This window comes from Lissotriton helveticus, chromosome 11 (genome assembly GCF_964261635.1).
Source record: "Lissotriton helveticus chromosome 11, aLisHel1.1, whole genome shotgun sequence".
Classification (NCBI taxonomy): Eukaryota; Metazoa; Chordata; class Amphibia; order Caudata; family Salamandridae; genus Lissotriton; species Lissotriton helveticus.
Window position 1 is genome coordinate 822377839 of NC_136072.1, and position 22086 is coordinate 822399924.

The 22086-nt window shown below is 46.7% G+C and overlaps 1 protein-coding gene across 3 annotated transcripts in view; it reads right to left on the reverse strand.

Annotated features, from left to right (window-relative positions):
* Positions 1-22086, reverse strand: part of LOC144792107 (myoferlin-like) — a 3514236-nt gene that overhangs the window by 353711 nt on the left and 3138439 nt on the right. For 2 of the 3 annotated variants that reach the window (XM_078666976.1, XM_078666975.1), the window contains one exon: positions 6865-6964. The exons of the other annotated variant lie outside the window; for it this stretch is intronic. In XM_078666976.1, the coding sequence (XP_078523102.1) occupies positions 6865-6964 (100 nt within the window). The remainder of the gene's footprint in view (positions 1-6864; positions 6965-22086) is intronic. 3 annotated transcript variants of the gene reach the window in all.

Consider the following 22086-nt stretch of genomic DNA (forward strand, 5'->3'; position numbering starts at 1 on the left):
TTCTGCCTTCTGGCCCTTTTTTCTGACTAGAAAGTATCGTGAATACACTCCTTCCCCCTTTGATAGATTGGCACCCTCTCGATGGCTGACTTGTCCAGTAGGATTGCCACTTCCTTCTTTAGAAGGTCCAGCTGATGGCTTGATGCTGGCATTGGAGGAACGGGTGGAGGCAGGTGTTGGAAACGAAGACAGTATCCATTCTGAAGTGTAGCTAACACTCAGCGATCTTTTGTGATGGTATGCCACTCTTCCACGTGATGCGCGATGCTTCCCCCCACTGGAGTGGTTAACGGCGCTGGGGGAAGGGAGGACTCATTGTTTAGATTGGGCTTTGTTTTGATTGTTGCCCTGGCGCTGATTTCCACCTCCTCTGGAATTGCGCCTGCCCTTATATTAAGATTTCTGCTGCCCCTGCTGGTCCTGACCCTTCTGCCACTGAGGGGTTTGAACCCTCTGCTCGGAAGAGCCTTTATTGTAGGGGTGAAACCTTCATTGAAACTCTTTTTTATTTTCAAGCCCCACGGCTTTAAGAGAGTCCAATTCTGCTTTCATCCGCTGCATCTCTTCAGCCGTACTTGCCCCAAACAACGATGTTCCTGAGAACGGCAAGTTCATGATACGGGATTGAGCTTCAGGTTTCAATGCAGTAAGACACAGCGAGGAAGACCTTCTTGCACACACTCCATGAGCATAGCCATGCGCTGAGAGGATCGCACCGTCCTCTGCAGCGCTGATGATTTGGTTGGAGACTTGGCTGCCCTCCAAGAGAATCTCTTCAAAATCTTTCCGATCCTCCTGCGGAAGTTTTTTGACGAACCGCTGCATAGAATCCCACAGGGACCTATCATAACGTCCCAGTAGCGCTTCTGCATTGGACACTTTTAGGAGAGAGGCTGAGGTGTTGCAGACTCTTCTTCCAATGAATCCTGCGACTTGCTCTCCTTATCAGGAGGTACCGTGGACGAGGAAGCTACAGCATGGGATTTTCTCACCACTGCAATGATTACCGAGTCTGGTGGCGTATCGGCTCTGAGGAAGAGTGGATCCTCCTCTGGCGAGCGGTATTTCTTGAGAATCCGCGCTGGAGCGGCCTTTATTGTCGCTCGAGTGAGGAACACCTCCATGACCGATTCAATAATCCCTGGAACCAAGGGTAGCAGGGGTTTGGGCGCAGACCTGTGATGCAAAGTCTCAAAAATAACTGAGGTTTTGGTCTGTTGCGTTGTCATGGGGACTCCTAACTTAAGAGCCCCTCTGCCCAAGATGTCCTGGAAGGTAAAAATGTCATCCACAGGAGATATTCAGGATGGAAGACTGTCCGTTAAGGTCGGAGAATAATCCCTATGAGATCGAGTAGGGTAAGAGGAAGAAGTGGGAGATCTGCGATCCCTTCTTCTGCTCCTAGACCTGGACCTCCGTCTGCTGGAGCGCATCGGGGTACATGATCGTTCTCTGGGCCTGGACACTGGCCTGTCACGATCTGATGCCAGCCTTGCCACTGTTTCTTTGTCTGGCGCCCAGTGATGGAGAGGCCTGTACCATCTTGGTAATAATCTGATGGAGGGCGACTTCCGAGTATCTCTCCTCACAGGCAAACTTGCTGGAGGGGATGATCTCCTCTGTTCATGTGTCGAACGAGCAGGAGAGTGCCTGGACCTCTCACTGTCGGAGGAATATATCACCACATCTGGGGACCTGTTCCGGTGAGAGGAGTGCGAACCTGAAGAAGATGATGAAAGGCTCACTGGAGGTGAATTCTCTCTGGAAAGGTTTCTACAGCGGGATCTTGAGCAACTCCGTGATGTCTGATCCATTGCACCCCTCTTTCTCCTAGCAGGAAGACTCCTGCTCCCAGGAGAATGTTCTGCAGGCCCAGAGTGTCCCTCTGAGGTCAACTCTCAATCTGCCGCCAACGCCGTCTGCGGAGATCTCTGCTGCGACGGTGTTCTGTGACCTGGCGATGGAGCTGGTAAACTCGACGTCGTAGCTTTCTGTGTCGGAGGGCCTCGACACTGATGAAGGAGTCTGCACAGAGGCCTGAACTTCTCCTTGCGCCGATCTATGACTCGACGTCGAACGTGGGGAGGCATGCCTCGACGTCGGTCTTCGGTGATGATAAGCCGACGACGACTTATGACTTGACGTCGAGCGCCGATGCTTTGACGCCGACGGAGGATGTCTTGACGAGGAGCATCAGTGGTGCGCCGTCGACGGAGACTGGGTAGTGTCTCGATGTCGAGCGCCGGAGACTTTTCTCGACGTCAATCGCACCCGTCGTTTTTTCTGTCTCTTAGGAGACCTACCTCTTTCAGAGAGGCCATATATTCTTATCCTCTCTCTATCCTTGAGGGTTCTCCTAGAAAGATTCTTGCAGTGATCAGAGGAATCTGTTGAGTGTGTCTCAGGGAGACAGAGGATACACACAGGGTGTGTATCAGTCCTGGCCTTCTTCTTCCCACAGGAAGGGCAGGTGTCAAAGAGAGAAGGCATTTTGACAAAAAAAATCCTTTTTTGAAAGACAAAAAAAGGTAGCACTGACATTCTAAGTCAAAAAGACATTGAGTGAAAGTAAAAATTGAGGAAAATCAGCAATATTTTTTTTACAGAAAGTCATAAAAAGATAGGAGCTGTTAAACCAGGGCCCTGAATGAAGGAGCAGGAAAGAACAACTGACCTAACTGTCACCCCTGAGGCATGATGGGAAGCCAGGGGTCATGGCTGCCTTAAAGGCACGGTGCCAGTTTTGTTGAAAATGCTTTCATTTTCTCTGTTATTGCTTTACAATGCAGCCTGTGGGCTAACAATGTCTATTGATTAGCAATTTTCACGATTTAAGAGTTTTTGATCATTAAAACACAGAGTTCAAGGGCTATTTGACCTAATGTGTTTTTGTGTCATTGCTAATTCAGTGCATGTATGAGTATTTGCATTGTTTAGCCTCTTTATCTGCATTGGTGTGAGAAAAAATGTTAGTTAGTTAGTTGTCTTAATTAGATAACGTTTGCCTGTTAGATCCTTTATACTGCTGCTAGGGGAGGTTGGAAAATATTCTCCTAAAAAATCGCACTGAGCACTTGAACTTTTCTTTCATGACTTAAGATTTACCACGTGTATCTCCTGAAATACATTGCTGCTAGTTAGTTATTGGTAAAAAATGTCCTGGAGAGGATATTTAATGCATTAGCACTCTTCCAAGCACTTTATAAAAATGTCTTGCTGCTAGTAGTATACTCTCCTAAAAATTCGCACAGAGCACTAGCACTTTTTTAATGATATAGGATTTACCTTGTGTATCTCCTGAGATACATCACTGCTAGTTAGTTATTGGTAAAAAACGTCCTGGAGAGGATATTTAATGCATTAGCACTTTTTCAAGCACTTTATAAAAATTTCCTGCTGCCAGTATTAAACCGTGATTATTTCCCTAAAAGAAGCTCTTTTATTGTTTGAGTTGTTTGATATTTGTATATTGGATTACAACTGTATATTATTTCTTCTGTGTTCCCTCCTTAAGTAGGTTTTTGTGATAGTCCACAGTGTGTTCTAACCGAAAGAAGTCTGTTTCAGCTGCAAGCGTATCTGCCTTGAAATTATGTTGACCAGTGTAGTGTTTAGACTAGTGGATAAAAGAAATTGTTTACTTTTAACTGGATGTATTTTAGTATAAAAATTGAATTTATAATTTTATGTTTTGCATCTCTTCATGTATGAAATTATGTTTTATTTTGTATTTTATGTAGAATTCCTCGGAATTCTAAATCATAATAAAAAATAAATTGTAAAATAAATAAATTGAGAACAAATTAAATATGTGCATACATATATGTGGAGCTATTTATATGTGATTTACATATATATTTTTATATTATTTCCGGGGTCCCCGCACGTGGGCGGGAATATTCAGTGCTTATGACTATTTATGAGGATCCCCTGGAAGAGAAGGGAGCTTTACATGTAGTTGGTTGGGTAGGTGAGTTGGGGTAGGGTTTCTTTCTCAGAGAACAAAGCAGGGGCTGAGTGAAGGAAAAGGTCTGGTTGGTGGGGAGGTGCGTTCTGGTTAAGGAAAGATGGTTGGTCCTGAGTGGGGGTATGCATCATAAGGCTCTTATTAGGCCCCATATAGTTAGTCTTCATGACTGTTAAGTGGATGACCATGTGAAGGTCTGCTTTGAGATCATGTAGGCTTTTTGTAATCTCGCCCAGTTTGGAAGCTAGTGATGAATGTGGGCTGATTGACAGGTCTTGAAGTACTAGATAAGAGGGCATAAGTGTGGGGCTCGGGTGTAGATGCATTGGGGTATAGGGCACAAGAAAGGGTGGACTATGGGTTGAGTTAAAATTATAAATAGGATTGGGAAGCTTGACTGATGGATGCTGGGGCAAGCTACTAGAGAGTCAGTCAGTCAAAATACTTTATTCGGTTCATAACAAAAACCACAAAAGTATACAGAGAACCACAAAGGGAAAAAACATTTAAAATTGCAGTAAAATTAGCTATCTACAAAAACACAGCATCCAAAAAGAGAGAATATGCTATTAAAAGACAATAAAAAATTGGATATCAAATTCATATCTAAATTTACAAACATACACAGTGCATCTAGATAAGAGAAAATATTCATTGTTTAACAGACTATAAAAGAGGATCACAGAAGTCTATCATCTCAAACTGGCAAAAATAATTTTTTCCTCAGTCTCATGGCTATATTTAAAAAAGTGGCTAGAGAGTCATTGGGTGTAGTAGGAGGAGCAGTATTCAGGGGAGATTGAGGAAGAGGGTCATTAGGGGGCGATTGAGGATGCTAGGTAGTGGGGAGATCGAGGGAGGGAGGTAGAGATGGAGAGGATTGTTTCCTTGTGTTGATCTGGAGTGGTTACTCTCAGTGTGGGAAGAGACGGTGAGCAAATGTGGCGGGCAGTGGTTACCAGATCTATGATGGAAGGGGGAGTGTTGGAGGTGTTCAATCTGGACCAAAGGGGTTGAACAGTGGACGAGTCAGTGGTTGACGCTGATTTCTTGATGAATGAAAAGAATATTTTGAAAAGTTTAAGGTGGTCGTCTGATGCCTGGATGAGGAGGATGCTGTTCTTGTAGATGGTGACTGCTGCTTTGTATGCCGAGGAAGGGGCCACCGATAGAGTCCATGTGGGGTTTCCTAGTTGTAGAGATCAAAAACATGTAGATCAGGGCTTTCCTCAATTGTGTGCGACAATTTGTAAAGAAAATTAGATCACTAATTATCGTACCTTTGCTGGCACAAAAGTAGGGGTCGGAGGCCAGTGCTTCAGGGTGAGATTTGAGGAGTCAGTGTTTTAGGGTCTTGGCTGCTTTTTTTTAAAAAAAGATTCGGAGGGTAAATGATTTTGTAAGAAAATGTGCCTGAAGGTTTTAAGGTGATTTTGGTAGTACTTTGTTGATGCATGTCAGAGTAGCTGGGTTGTCCAATGAAGAGGGATGAAAAGGAGTGGAAAGGGGTTCGCAGACTAGACTACTTACTTGGGATCACGACTATCATGAGAGGCCCTGGTCAGCATAGCAAAGGTCACAAAGCCTTTGAGGCTCACTGCCGTGTTATGCTGTTCCTTCTTGGGGGTACATGTGAAGAACCTCCACCCAGAGCAGGCTTTGTTTCTGACCCACAAGAGCAAAAGTATCCCACCTCAGGGGGTCAGAAACATGTCTAGAAGTGGCATACTGGGGCAGACCAGTCAGGCACACACTAGTGGTTTGCTAGGTTTGCAGAGGGCACCTCTGAGGTGCCCTTTGGGTGCATTTATTAAGTAATTCAACACTGGCATCAGGGTGGGCTCATTAATCTGAGATATTTGGTACTAAACATCTTGGAATTCGGTGAAGCCATCATGGAGCTGTGGAAATCATAGTGACAAGCTCCCAGCCAATGTACCCAGTATGGCTTAACTGTGAACTTAAAATGTCTAAGAATTGACTCAGACACTATAGGGCCATATCTGCTCATGCAGTTACGCCCTGACAAGAGGTATAGTGCACCCTGCCTTAGGGCTGTATAGCCTACTGTATGACTTACCTAAGGCTCTTGCAGTGCAGGTAGGCCTGGAAAACAAGTATGTGTGCTAAGTTGACTCCTTAGCACCTCCTAAGGGTTGAGGGAGAATGACTTTGATCCACCCTATGTAAACTGAGGGATTGAGAAGGCTTGAAAAATCACAGGCCTCTCTCAGTAGAGTATGGGGAAAGCTTGAGTGAACCTCTACATTTCTACCTTGGACAAGAGGTTTAAGTTTACAGCGGGGTGCTCACTGCATGCTGCACGGTGGGATGTAAAGGAAATTGTGAACTTATTAGGAAGAAGGAAGAGGGTGACCACTTCCTGTATGCTTTAGTGTGTGAGAAGGGACAATGTGAATAACAATGGAGATCTACCCATATACACTGGATGAAGTAACCATGAGATGTTCTCTTTCTTTCCTAAGGGCGGGTTGGCCAGATGTATCCTTGCACCACTTCATGTACATCCAGGAGTAAGGGCACTATGATAGACGATACATCGCTCTCCTGGGAATTGGGGGCTTATGTTTGGAGAGTAGAAAAAAAGTTTGAGATTGACAACACCATATATATTGCATAGGGTATTGTGGGAGGCTGTGACAGCTAATTCTGTATTGAATACGCTGGAGTTGTGGTTAATGACATCCACTTCTTTATACCACAGTTGTGATCACTGCCGGTATACTGAACTTGAGGGCAGTTTGAGGGCTTCAGTGATGAAGGACCATTTGCTTTATAACCCAGAGGCATTGTGTAGTTGGGGGCTGAGAGTAGAGACAGACCCCCTCCCTGTTTATCCCAGGTGCATGGAGTGGCCTTCACTGGAAATGGCTTACCGAGAAAGTCATCAGCTGAGAACAAATCATTGTCCCAGATTTGGATGATCAGCTTTGGGGGAATTTTTCGCACTGATTTATCAAGGCTCCAGAAGTGCTCCTAAAAGAAGAAAGAAAAGGGAGGGTTGCATGTTACCAAATTGATGAACTCCAAATATAATCTTCCCTGTGCCCTATGCATTCCCAAAGATATTACAATGTTTGTATAATGTTTTTGCACCCTTACTTTGTTTTCTACTTTTTGGAGGCCTCTGCTTCCCTATGATGGTGACAAATGTCTGTCAGAACCAGACATCCCAATAACCTTGTCCTGGATTCCTGCCTCCCAGTTATGCTGTGCACCTAGGCACCCAACTGCTACGCTGAACCTTGCTATATTCAGTATGACAAGGCTAACTTCCCCATCCTCTCACCACAACCACAATATATCAGTTCTTTCTCATTATGACTGACATCCACGACAGGGCCAGCACGCTCCTATTGGAGCCTCAATGTTGTTCCTATTGTTAAACACAATGTATGCACCTATGTTAGAGCTCAGATATCCACTGCTCCAACATCATTGGCTTAGACCTCACTCCTTGTTGGAAGTTTCAGCGTGCCCCCTGCCTGGTATTAGCAACTCATACTACTCCCACCCCACAAATGGCCCACTCACTCACTACTACAAGATGGCCGAGGAGGTAGGATTGGGAAAACAGGCTCTCTGGTTTGGGATCACTATCTAGTGTAAATCCCACCGGGCCCGTTCACTCCGTTCACCCCGCCATCAGCCATCACTCTCTCACCCAGGACTTACCGATCCGGGTGCCTGACGGCTCTGAGGTTCCGTGACGATTTTACCCGTGTTTGTAACATTGTCGCAAATGCATAATTTTGGTATCAGTGAACCGCAAATGATCCATTTAGTATATCCTGGTGTTTTCGCTATGCTACGAGCAAGAGCACTCCTGTTACAAACACATTTCTGTTCTACCCGTGGCATCCATCTTAGAACAAGGAAGCCATTTTGTATTCCTTGCCCTCACATAGTCAATGGACACGCAATGTCCTCTTTTCATTTAAGGACACGTAGGCTTTAGCCGGCAATTCACCTTGCTAGTGACACGTGCACCTTAGGCCAGCAACGCTGTGGCAGCATGACTCGGCAAGAGCTGCCTCCTCAGCCTGAGGCCAGTCCTGCTATACTGGTTCTCGTGTTCATTGGCCTGATCATGATTAGACGGCCGAAGCTGGTAGCCGTGCCCATTTACGACCCACAAACATCTCTTATCCTACTCTTCTATCTTCTGCACCTGGCTCTGCTCCTTTCCTTCTGGGCCTTTATTAGGGGGAGGTAACGAAATTTACGATGAGGCGGTCCGGGTCTTGAATGGAAAGTTGACATGGGATTATGATGGAATAGTGGGAACCCCTCGTTCGTAATGTTTTTAACATCAGATATTGTTGACGATTCCTGTGCAACGCCAAATATTTATTGTACAAGACACAAAGGTTTTGGAATGTGCTAACATGTAAAGAATTTGCCTGAAGCCCAATATTCAGTATATAAGGAGCAACCCTCTTTGTACAAATTGAACAGGCTCCTAGATACTGCCCATGTGTAGTTTCTGTGACTTCTGTGTCCCTGCAGTAATAAACCTTTGGTCTTTGACGCCACCATCGAGAAGCCCGTGTTTCTGTTTGTTTGTGCACCGAGACAGGTTGAACTCCGGGGTCTTCGGGTGTTTTCCCTGACACCTCTGGACGGAACCAAAAAGTCCAGAACTCCAATTGGCGCCCAACGTGGGGCGACGTCATTCGGTACCGGTCCAAAAGCCTGAAGAGTGCGAGAAGCTTCGTGTGAAGATTTCAGAGGGAGGCGCCCCACTTCATCGATCCCGGCATATCGCAAAAGTGGCCCGACGTTCTCTTCCACGAGGGTTCCCGTTCAGACGGCTGCAGTGGTTCGTTGCCTTGACCGTCGCCCTGTCTTGGACCCGAGGTGCAGTCCTTAGTACGGCGAGACGTGACGGGTTTCTCCTTGGTGACGTCTTCAGTGCCTCAGTTAAGTATTAAGTGGTTGATAGTTGGTTACTTCGTAAGGGTTGCTCCTGTTTGGATAATCCTTTTAGTTTTTGGTTTGGTTCGGTTTCATAAGATTGTCGCTGGTTATTCTGGTTACGATAATCATTCAGTTCAGTTCGGGTATCGATACGTTTGTCTGTTCTGGTAGGCCTAAGTTCTTGGTTCGAGTGCGCACCTTTCTTTAATTTGTGTTTCGTCTGTTTTGTGTTCCGGGTTATAAAATGGTAAGTCGGAAAAATTGTATGTTGTCTTGTTTTAGTTGCAACAGTGATTCCCAGTTGGAGGACTCGTGTTTGGTTCCTCCGATTGGAACTCCCCTTTATGATCTATCTTGATAATTTAGAAACGAAATTGTTCAAGAAAAAAGCCCGGCCGGCAATGTTTGATTCTTTCCGTTATTGGCGAAAAGAATCTAAACAGAGAGAAATTAAAAAGTTGAAAAAAGAACAGAAAGAGCAAGAGTTGACTTTAGAACAGTCTGCTAAGCAGCTGCAACTCAACGAGTCTGAGAAAGCGATGGAGGTGGCCAATAGAGAGCATAATTTAGCAATAGACAAGTGCTATCCTGCTTTGCCATCGAGTACAGCTAAGATAGTAGAGGACCCTGAGAAGGATCCCCTGTTATCTTACTTGTTACGATCACCCCCACCGTATGCACAGGGTGCTATGGCTCCACCTATACCGAATGTTCAATTACCGGTTGCTGGACAACCTGGTGTTCCCGCTCCTCTGAATCAAGTTCCTGTACCTCCTGTGATCACTATTAATGTTCCTTCGGCACCCCCTCTTTCAGGGTTGCCGGTTCCTTTACCTATACCTGTATCGCTCACACCTGCTAGTTCACAAGCTGTTTTGCCCGCTACTCCTACTGTTCCTGATCTATCTGTTCCAACTGCTACTCTATTTACTGCTTCTGCTAATATTATGACTCCACTTTCTGTTCGTCGAAGAATCACTGATTCTGTCTCTAACATTCTATCTCCCTTCTATAAAACTCTGATTAAGACTCCTACCTCTGACTCTGTGCAGAGACGTAGTCAGCTTCCCAGTACTGAAGAAAGAGGAATACTAGATTCCACTGCTCTTAGATGGATTTCGAAAGTTGGAAGATATAATGTACAAGATGTATTAGATACATTTATGCAATGGAATGAACCGACACAACGATATGTGTTCGATGAAATGTGTTTCCTTCTACGTGAGGAATTGGAAAAGGATGACCCTGAATCAAATCTAGAAGAATTAATTAATGTTCAGAAAGAGTTTGCTGCAGGTATGATAGTTGGACAAAATATAAAAGAAGCGATGGAACTGGTTTTAAGTTATAGGAATGACCCATCCCTTCGTTCTCCGAGGGAGTCAGAGAAACGTAGTACGAAACAAAATCGTCAATATCCAATGAGAGAGGTTCCACCAATTTGGCGTGAAGCTGTGCAAGCTAATGTCAACCTTGGTATTGCAGCCGCTCCGGCCCAATTCCAGAGAGTATGGATACATATTCCATGGAAGCGAGCTGAAGTATTAGCAGTGAAACAGGCCTTGCCAGATCCGCGTAAAAATCCTGCAGGGTACTACAAAGAGTTGGCTCAAACAGTTGACGCTTGTGTATTAAATCTAGCTGACATAGATCTGCTATTTGGTAATGTAGTACCGCAACCAATTTGGGCTAAAATTCGTAGAGAGAATCATCCAGTTGCCCTAGGTGGTGATTGGGCAGCTATAATTGCAGCGGATGGTCAACAAATAGGTGGTTCTAAACCTGAACCCTTAATTGCTAATTTGCCCGGTAGAATAATCGACTTAATGAAGACCCTAATGCCAGCATTACGCGTTAACTGGGACAAATTGTCCGCGTGCAAACAAAAGAAAGACGAAAGCGTCTCCGACTTTTTCACAAGATTCGAGGAGACTTTCGTGGATCACAGTGGTCAGGATATGAGCACAGAAGGAGGCCAGAGATTATTTGTTGATAAATTTGTGCACAATCTGTTGCCAGAACTTAGTGGTAAATTAAAGAATTCTGAAAGTGCGTGGGCTGTCTCTACGACTGCGCAAATACTTGCTACTGCCCAGTACTATGAAAATAGGGACAAAGAGGAGAAAGAAAAATCAGATAAAAAGACGAAAGAGTTAAAAACTAAAGTTCTTTTACAGCAAGCATATCCGCCTCGCACCAATCAGACCAATACACAGCAAGGGTCATATCAAAGAACGGAGTATAATTCTCAGAGGCCACAGTACCAATGGAATCAGTGTGCTTATTGCAAAATGGAAGGCCATTATAAGACTGAGTGTCCGGTACGGGCACAAAATAATGCTGCGGCAGCTCAAAGAGGTCGTGGTGGTTATATGCAAAACTCTAGAGGTCGAGGAAGAGGTGCTATGCCTCCACAGACAAGTGATCGCCCTTCTAATTATTTCGACCAACGAAATGGACAATCTGCCCAACAGAATAGGTCTCAACAGTATCATGTTGAAGATTACTATGAAGCTAGTGAGGAAGGTCAGCCAAGGGAGTACTAGGACAGCCATGGACAAAGAGAGGGAGTAGTATCAGTTCCAGTAGATCAGAGTGGGCCTTATGTCGCAGTAGCAACATCAGGTATAGTCGAACCGTTTCTGTTGGATACTGGTGCAGCAAAAAGTTCTATCATACATGCGAAACTCCCTGGCGCACCTTTGTCTGGCTCAACAAACGTTTCAGTAGGTTTTTCAGGCGCCCCTGTTCACAACCCTGTTTCTGGTCCTTTGTCTATTTCTGTTGGACCCCGACAATTGAAAGCACCCCTGATTTTGACGACAGGTTGTAATGAAAATCTGCTTGGTTTAGACTTGTTAAAACGCCTATATGCGACATTGTACTGTTCTCCAGAAGGAGTACAGCTTACGTTGGGTAAAAGAATCATCTCTCCAATGTATTTGTCGATGGATGCACTTCCACCAGAGCTGCGTTCACTCCCTGATACTCTTTGGGCGACTGGTCCTAATGATGTAGGTCTTTTAGAAATTCCACCATATGTAGTAACTTTGAAGGCGAATGTAAAATTTCCACGAATTCCACAATACAGAATATCTAGTGAAGGTGAGCGTGCGCTCCTACTGATAGTACAAGATCTGATCAAGAAAGGCGTTATAGAAGAAACTAGAGGTAATGTCTGCAATAGTCCTGTACTGCCCATTCTGAAACGAACTGACCCAACAAAACCTCCAGTATATAGATTTGTAATTGATCTTAGAGAGGTTAATAAAATTGTGATTCCACAGTTTCCTGTGGTTCCAGACATTACTGCATTGTTAACGTTGATTCCTGCTACAGCAGCATGGTTTTCAGTTATCGACTTGAAAAATGCCTTTTTCAGCATTCCGATAGCCGAGGAAAGCAGAGATATCTTCGGTTTCTCTCTAGGAAGACGAAGCTTCAGGTTTAAACGCGCTCCACAAGGTTATTGTGAAAGCCCATCCATCTACAGTCAAGCATTAAAAAGCCAGTTAGACTCATTTGTACTTCCTCCTGGTTCTGCTTTAATACAATATGTCGATGACCTTCTAGTGGCTGCCGATGACAAGGAAACTTGCAAAACAGCTACAATTTCCTTATTGCATCACTTGTCAAATTTGAATCACAAGGTGTCACCTTCAAAAATGCAATACTGTTGCCAAGAAGTGACCTACCTAGGTCATCTCTTGTCAAAGGAGGGAAGGAAGTTGACCCCAGAGAGAATAAAAGCAATTACACAGATGAATGTTCCTAGCACGCAGAGAGAAGTACGTGCCTTTTTAGGTATTACCTCATATTGTAGGCAATGGATCCCAAATTTTTCTCTTTTGGCGAAACCGTTGGTAGCTTTGACTGGGAAAAATGTTCCGAGTCCAGTGCCATGGTCTGCCGAATGCCAGGAGAGTTTTTCTGAGTTACGAAATGCACTGTGTTCAGCTCCTGTATTGGGTACACCCGATTACAGTAAACCATTCACGCTCTATGTCCATGAGAGAGAAGGTTGCGCGTTGAGTGTTTTGACACAGAAATTTGGTGATAAACAACGCCCTTGTGCGTATTTTTCATCAACATTAGATCCAGTAGCTAGAGCGTTGCCTAGTTGCTTGAGAGCTACAGCCGCAGCTGCAGCCTCCATTCGACAATCTGCTGGTTTAGTAATGAACAACATGCTAGTAGTTATGGTTCCTCATGCTGTAGATACACTCATGAACCGAACCAAGACGCAGCACCTTACCAGTGCTAGATTATCAGGTTACGAACTGACATTGTTAGCGAGTCATATTCAGATCAAAAGATGCAATGTATTGAATCCAGCAACATTGTTGCCGACTAGCCAAGAGTCGAGTGATTCCAAACCACACGACTGTTGTTTTAAAACTGAGGAAGAAACAAAAGGACGAATTGATTTAAAAGACACTCCATTATCAGATCCAGATGGCACGTTGTATGTTGACGGGTCTTGCTTCAAATTGGAGAATGGTGATGTGACTGCTGCCTATGCAGTAACGACTTTGAGTACGATTGTGGAGACTGCGAGAGTGAGTCAGAATTCTGCCCAGGCTGCAGAATTGATCGCGCTGACAAGAGCGTGCGTTTTAGCTAAGGGAAAGAGAGTGAATGTGTTCACAGATAGTCAGTACGCGTTCGGCGTGGCCCATAGTTTTGGCCGTTTGTGGAAAGAGAGAGGTTTCATTACGTCCCATGGGACTAAGATTCAACATGGCCAGCTAGTTAATGACTTGTTGGAATCTCTAACCTTGCCGACTGAAGTTGCGATTGTGAAATGCAGTGCTCATAAAGCAATCACGGATGATGTTGGTCGTGAGAATGCTTTTGCTGATGAGACTGCAAAACAGACAGCTAGAAATACGATGAGTAGAATGTATGTTGCAACGTCTGCAAGATGGATTTCTGAGTCTGGAATGTGTGAAGACACAGTGGAAAGCGTGAAAGAAATTCAGAAAGAGGCGACTGAGGAGGAAAAGCGTGCATGGAAAGAGAGCACGGGTAAATTGGACTCGAGTGGGTGTTGGATTGACTTGTCGGAACAACAGCGTTGGATGTTGCCTGATGCGTATGTGCTTGCAGTAGTAACGATGGCACATGGAGCAGCGCACATCAGTTCTAAAGGGATTTGTAAGATGTTGGCTCCAGTTTGGAAGAATGATGGGATTAGTAAGTGTGCAGAGAGAGTGGTGAGAAATTGTATGGTATGCTTGATGCATAATCCTGGCAAGGGAATCCCCACACCTGCAGGTCACTTCGCTCCTCCTTCCTGCCCCTTTGAAGTGATCCAGCTAGACTTCATTCACATGGATCGTTGTAATAATCTGAAATACGTCCTAGTGGTAGTTTGTGCGTTCTCCAGATGGATCGAAGCATACCCACTGAAGGACAATACTGCTTTGTCCACTGCCAAAATCCTTCTTAAAGAGTACTTCCCCAGATTCGGAATGCCACGGATTGTATGGTCAGATAACGGAAGTGAGTTCGTAGGGAAAGTTATGCAGAGTGTGTGTGCCGGCCTAGGGATTAGACAAAAGTTCCACAGTGCGAATCATCCCCAGTCCGCGGGTTTAGTTGAGGGTTACAATGGCACCCTTAAACTGAAACTTGCTAAGATACAAGCATCCACGGGTTTGCCCTGGCCAGATGCACTGCCTTTGGCTTTGTTATCAACAAGAGCAACTGTACATTCTAGAGTAGGGCTTAGTCCATATGAAATAATTTTTGGTCGTCCTGCAAATGTTTGGGGGGTACCTAGACCGAAAGAATTTAAGCAGCTGGAATACCCAATGTTAATTGATTATCTTTTCGACTTGACTGCTAAATTGAGCCTTATTCACCAACAGGTTTTCGATGCATTGCCAAAGCCACCGGAGAGTCCAGGTCATCAGCTGAAACCTGGGGATCAAGTAGTCATTAGAAATTTTGCAAGAACGAAAAATCTTCAGCCCAGATTCGTTGGCCATTTCCAAGTCCTATTGGCGACGAGAACTGCTATTCGAGTGGCCGGAAGGAAGAATTGGATCCATACGACACATGTCAAACGTGTGCCTCTGCCACTTCCTTACGACAACTGGGTAAAGAAAGGAATCGGTGCCTCTGAAACAGAACAAGTCCCCAGGTTCATACCTTTCAGTGATGCAGAACTAATCACAGATACATCAAACTCTGACTCTCCTCCTGAAACTGCTCTTTTGAACCCTGAACATTTGCCATCTGCGAACGTGAACATTGTAACGTCAGCTGAAAATACATTGTTTCCAGATCAGACAGTTCCTGCAAAACTGAGATACAACTTGCGACCTCGCAATATGGACAAATAAAGCAGGCAACTGCCAATTTTCACATTTGAATTTTCTGATACATTGCCTCCAGCCAGGAAGTTTACTATTATTTTTGTTGTTTTAAAATTTTGCCTTGCCGTCTGGGTAGCCGTAGGGTCGTGGCTGTGTGCCTAGTTGAATCTGCGGGGGTCAGACATAAGGTCGATCTTTCTGTTAGTTCTGGGAACTCCCAGGACTGATAGAGGCATTTTCATCTACGTACACATCATCAGTGGTCACGAGCGGATTGTAGAAGATGGAGCTTCCTGAGCTGCAATGAAAGAATGTAATTTATGTGCGCAGAAAAAGACTGTACAGAATACTTCACAGCAAATGCTTTCTAATGCAATGTGCAGTTAAATTTTTAATTGTTTTAATAATGTTGGTGGGTGGAATCATCTTTGGTGTACATTTGATTTTTATGCCGGTAACTACAGTACCTCCCCTTGATCCTACTACTTCTACGGTTTCTTCTATGCATTCTTTTCACTCGTTTCCTGAACACGAACAAGCTCGACGCTCTGAATTTATTAACAATACATTTGTACAGCTCTTGCATCAACACCAACTGGTAGTTAATACTACAGACTGCTGGGTGTGTGGCTTGATACCTCACACTATGGATAAAGGCATTCCCTATCTAGTCTTGCCTTTTAGCTATAATGGATCATTTCAGGCCTTTCAGACCATTTTTTCATATGCCCTTGAGACCTATCCTCCGCGTCCACCACGGTCCACTAAATACAACTCAGCCAACAAAGCTTTAGTCCAGGGGATTATTGACATGATTAAAGACGTCAATAATACTCCATCATACCCTAGAGATGAATTACGGGTGTATTTGAGTTGGAACTCTACAGAGTATCGCCTTAGTTTGGGAGAAAGCAAGCGTAAAAGCTCCACTTCAGTCTGGGTCGTGCCTCACCGAGGTCAGGTCTGTTTGCAAGGAAATGGGAGAAATCTGAGAGCTCAGCTAGGGAGGAGTGAGTGCGTTGAGACTTACGTATTTCCGTCTAACTCCTCCCCTGCCCTCCTTACTGCTAAGGGTACTTACTTCATCTGTCAAGACAGAGCGTATACATGGCTGCCTGCTGACTTCTCAGGTTCATGTTATATTGCTCGATTGTTACCTCCGACATACACTGCTTCCTCTGATTATCACAAGACCAGAGTAGCAAGGGGTGTCTTCAGCAAGGAAGATAACGCTGGTCAGGAAGCTGGAGACTTCTTCAAAGGTTTCCTTCCGTTTTGGGGGCCTATGGCCAATAGTAGAAATCTACGTCAACTAACACGGGTAGTTGAATCTACTATTACAGAAACTGCTGGTGCCCTTAGTAACTTAACAGCTGAGCTTCAGGCGGATCGTCTCATGACGTTGCAGAACCGTATGGTTCTAGACGTAATACTTGCAGATCGAGGTGGGGTATGCAGAATGATCCAATCGAGCTGCTGTGTTTTTATTCCCAATAATGCTCCAACCGTCTATGAAGCGATCTCTAAGCTACACAAGATTTCCGACTCTATACACGTAGACAAGGGAAACTGGTCCTTCATGGAGTGGTTTTGGACTCTGGTATCAGCGTGGGGATGGAAGGTTCTGATGGTCATTGGTGTCATCCTAGTATTTCTGTTCTCATGCTGCCTTATTATCCAATGTGGTCCCGCTTTGTGTAGTCTCTGTGCTGCAACCTGTTTCAGAAAACCACCTGCATTAGGAGAAAAGGCACGAGACAGGATGATGATGCAACAACATGTCACTGACCTAATGAGCATAGAGTTAGATTCTGACATAGACTGAGTAATTGCCTATGTAAGGGCAAAAGGAGGGTCTGAGGTTCCGTGACGATTTTACCCGTGTTTGTAACATTGTCGCAAATGCATAATTTTGGTATCAGTGAACCGCAAATGATCCATTTAGTATATCCTGGTGTTTTCGCTATGCTACGAGCAAGAGCACTCCTGTTACAAACACATTTCTGTTCTACCCGTGGCATCCATCTTAGAACAAGGAAGCCATTTTGTATTCCTTGCCCTCATATAGTCAATGGACACGCAATGACCTCTTTTCATTTAAGGACACGTAGGCTTTAGCCGGCAATTCACCTTGCTAGTGACACGTGCACCTTAGGCCAGCAACGCTGTGGCAGCATGACTCGGCAAGAGCTGCCTCCTCAGCCTGAGGCCAGTCCTGCTATACTGGTTCTCGTGTTCATTGGCCTGATCATGATTAGACGGCCGAAGCTGGTAGCCGTGCCCATTTACGACCCACAAACATCTCTTATCCTACTCTTCTATCTTCTGCACCTGGCTCTGCTCCTTTCCTTCTGGGCCTTTATTAGGGGGAGGTAACGAAATTTACGATGAGGCGGTCCGGGTCTTGAATGGAAAGTTGACATGGGATTATGATGGAATAGTGGGAACCCCTCGTTCGTAATGTTTTTAACATCAGATATTGTTGACGATTCCTGTGCAACGCCAAATATTTATTGTACAAGACACAAAGGTTTTGGAATGTGCTAACATGTAAAGAATTTGCCTGAAGCCCAATATTCAGTATATAAGGAGCAACCCTCTTTGTACAAATTGAACAGGCTCCTAGATACTGCCCATGTGTAGTTTCTGTGACTTCTGTGTCCCTGCAGTAATAAACCTTTGGTCTTTGACGCCACCATCGAGAAGCCCGTGTTTCTGTTTGTTTGTGCACCGAGACAGGTTGAACTCCGGGGTCTTCGGGTGTTTTCCCTGACACCTCTGGACGGAACCAAAAAGTCCAGAACTCCAGCTCCGGGAAGACGTCCCCTGCCCTCTGGCTGATCTGCCTCGCAGGAGCTGGGAGCCGTCCCCTGCCCTCCGGCTGATCTGCCTCGCGGGAGCTGGGAGCAGCATCGGTGACCCCCTGAGGCAGCGACACGACGGCGAAGCGGCCAGGATCATCCGATCTGCCCCATGGGAGACAGGAGCTGCCCCGCGGGAGATCGGAGCTGCGGCGCATCGCTCCCCCACCGATGCCTTAACCTGGCAGGAGCATAGAACGGAGAAATCGCGCCCGCCAGCTGCTGGTGATGTGAGGCTCGGCTCTGCTGCCCCCCTCACCCTGGAGCATGCTACGGGCTGGGGCGTGACCCCCCTCCCGCTGCAAGGACTGAGGGGAGCCGGGATCGGCTCAATTGGCGATGCCTGGCCCCAAGGTGACCGCCGCCTGGGACCAGAAGTACCGAAGGAAGAGCACATCAGGCTGCTCCTTCTGAAGCTGAAGCACGCCTCCTCCTCCCTTGCCCTTCACAGTGAGTCCCCTGCTTTACCACGACAGAAGCTTGGTAAAGAGATGGAATCCCTTGTAGAATTGGCTCAAATGGCGATGCCTGGCCCTAAGATGGCCATTGCCCGGGACCTGAATGACCTAATGAAGAGCACAGCAGGCGGTTCCTTCTGAAGCTGGAACGCGCCTCCACCTCCCCTGCCCTTCACAGCAAGTCCCCAGCTTTACCCTGCTAGAAGCTTTGTAAATAGTTGATTTTCCTCGCAGGATCGGTTCGGATGGGGATGCCTGGCCCTCAGATGGCTGCCGCCTGGGACCTCAAGTGATCAGTGGAGTTCACTTGAAGCTGTTCCTGCCCCCTTCTAACTCGCTTATTAACACGAAGGCGACACCCCTGCTCACCGGGGCACTCAAACAGATGAAAACGCCCCCCCTGAGATCTGCCCAACAGAACGCATAGAATTGAGCACCTTCAACACCAATCCACCTCAGCATTAAGAAAGTGGCATTTAACCTGCCGCCAGGTTTAAGACTATACCTAGGTCACCAAACCAAATGCCCATGCAGCCTAGGGGCATACCCAGGACGCCCAATCAAGCGCGATCCGCCCCCCACATTTCCCGTCCTGATGACAATTAAGGCCAGCCCTCCGAAGATTTCCGGACCCTTGATCAACAAGGACCAACAAGGACCACCCTCCGCTCTGCTCCAACGACGCTAGCGACTCCTGGCCCACTCTGAGGTACCAGATCAGCTCCAAGCCCCCTGCCGCAACCACTCTTATACCTTAGTCCTCTTCGTACCCCCCTCCACTTGCCCCTACCCCCGTCGCAGCAACCACTCCTATAACGTAGTCCACTCTGTGCCCCCTCACTACTTGCTCCACGTCGCTTTCTCCCCCTTCAGCAACCACCACTATACCTTAGTCTACTCTGTGCCCCCGTAATCATAGCTCCCATAAGTAGGGTGGAACCCCAAGTGCCCACCAATCTTTCATCGTGGCCAGTCTCCCACAGTCGATACTACCAGGCCAAGGGAGTGCTGCCCCCCATCAATAGCTCGTCCCGTCCCGCCTACATAACACACAACAATGTCACCAGGCACACCAGTTTCCGTCGAACCACTCATGTCGATTCACATGAAACCGCACAGCGCAAATACCTTCGCTATTAGCTTCCCCCTAACCTCTCACCTAAAGCGAGAAGAAATCACAAACACAATCTAATCAGACAACACCCAGAAACGCTATTTGTAGACACGTACCACTGCTCCTCCAAAGGGCAGGTAAAGATGGATTTCATCTTCCACACTGATAGACCTGAGAGTTGGAACACCACTCTAAGAATGCAACTTCACATATCTAAAACGACGACCACCTCACATAGCTGTAAACTGATGACCTCTCTTCCCAACCAGGCAACTAGAAAAGGTAATACATCAGAGACCATTTACGCTAATGGCACCGTTCTGATACAGCCCAATAACGAGAACTTGGAGGCCTTTGACTCCCTCTTCCCTACTCTTTGCGCCTCTCATCTACACTCTCTTTGTCTCGCTCCACCCCAGCCCCCCCCCAATCAACAGGCCCCTTCAGGAGAAGCAATTATCTACTTTCACTCCCACAATGAGACCCCCAATCCCCCCCTAGAAACTCCTCCCACTCCTCTGTCCCCACGAATCGTGACAAGGAAGATCAGTCCCCACAGCCCCCTCAATCCTATCCTCCTCAACATTACTCCATCATCCCACGGGTTCAGTCTACTGACCCCCTTCTTTCACCCGAAGTAGAGAAATCTTCATCGCCCCCTCAATCGCATCTTCCTCAACAGCACAACATCATTCCTCGGGCTCGGTCTACCGACCCCCCCATCAGTCCTCCAGAATCATTGTGGAAGAGCCCACGACTAATCCCCCTACCAAGGGTCGCAAACAGAGACAGCCTGGCTGTCTCTTCCAGCATTAGACCTCACAAGTCAACCCTGCCTCCCACCCCACGAGTTGTCCCAATCCAAAACTGCACGCCACCAGCCTCAGAAGACATGGCGCACCAGCTGGATCTACTAGATAACCTACTAGAAATTATATTTAGAGGCCTTGATGAAATCCTTTCCAACCTAGACAAGGCGCGAAAGCCCCAACATTCCCAAGTAATGGCTGCATATCCGGCTGAGTCTACCCCACTAAAACCCCAATTTGAGACCGCTCCCGCCCACGGGAACAGACAGCTGAGACCCACTAAAACCGACGCTATTATCCCTCCTCAATCTCTCACAGAAATCAAAGCCCCCACGTCTGGAGCTCAGAGCCACACTAACAAGGATGTGGAGACCCAAAAACAAAGACCATCCAGAACGAAAGCAGCAATGTCCGCTGAAGAATCTATGGACCTAGCCTCCACTTATGACTCCCCTTTCCCAATGCCCACTAACTCCACTATCCAAGTGATCACGGGCTTTGGAAGAGACCTCCCTCTCGTAAAAACCTCAAGACCCCCGCCCTCCCTCACCTCCATACTGAGGGCCCCATTAGGAAAGCATCTGAACAAAAGTAATCCAGCGACTAACTGCATGCTCATTAACTGCAGATCCGCCTCCAAGCATACAACGGAATTAGCTGAAACCATCCTCTCTCAGGACCTAGACATTGCGTTCATCACGGAGACATGGCTAAATGAGACCTCCCCACCCTGTCTAGACATGCTGGTATCCCCAGGTTTCACCATCATCAATAAAGACAGAAAAGGAGGGGCGTGGCTTGGATGCCGAGGCGGATGGCAGCGTGAGCGCCGAGCTCCGCTCGTGAACCCCGCAATTATCCTGTAAATCGACCCTTTTGACCCCCCCGAGTAGCCACGAGGGGCATGAAAGCGAAGGGTGGCTGCCCTGAAGAGAACCAGTGATTTTGGACGATAAAATCCAGAGATACGGTGTGATTTTCGACTCAGTGCCAGCTGTGGATAGAAGATCTAAGATGGCGGAGTCGCCCTCGGGAGCGCCCTCTGAGCTGACGGAGTGGTGAGCGAAGGAGCTAGCCTGGAGTGTGGGACCGATCCCTCCGAGGACCAGCTAGGAACATTTGATAACTGGAGAGAGTGCCCGGAGGTCACTGGGTTGGTGCCATCCGGAAGCCTGAGGCGCTGGAATGGTGGAGCTTACGATCGGCGGACTGGGCGGCCATTTTGAGGGCCTGCTACGCATCAACTTGCCCTGAGTCTCGATTGACTACGGAGGGCCCAGGAGGCTGCCGATATGGGCAAACCCAGAGGGAGGAAAGATGGGGAGGCGCCGCCCTCCGATGTGGACGAACAAGACGCAGCTGGGCCACCGCAAGACCAGGGACTGCAAATACAGCTCGATAAAATCCTGACCGCCATATCGGAATCGCGTGCTGCCCTACAACAGGACATTGCGCAGGTGGCGACTGGACTGGGCCTACTACGGGCAGATCACTCGAAGTTGACAGACAGAGTGAAGCAAGCGGAGATCAAGATTCAGGAGATCGATCCTGCTCAAGCTGCACTAACTAATGGCATGGCGAGCGTTCTGGAACGAATCGCAGTCCTGGAAAAG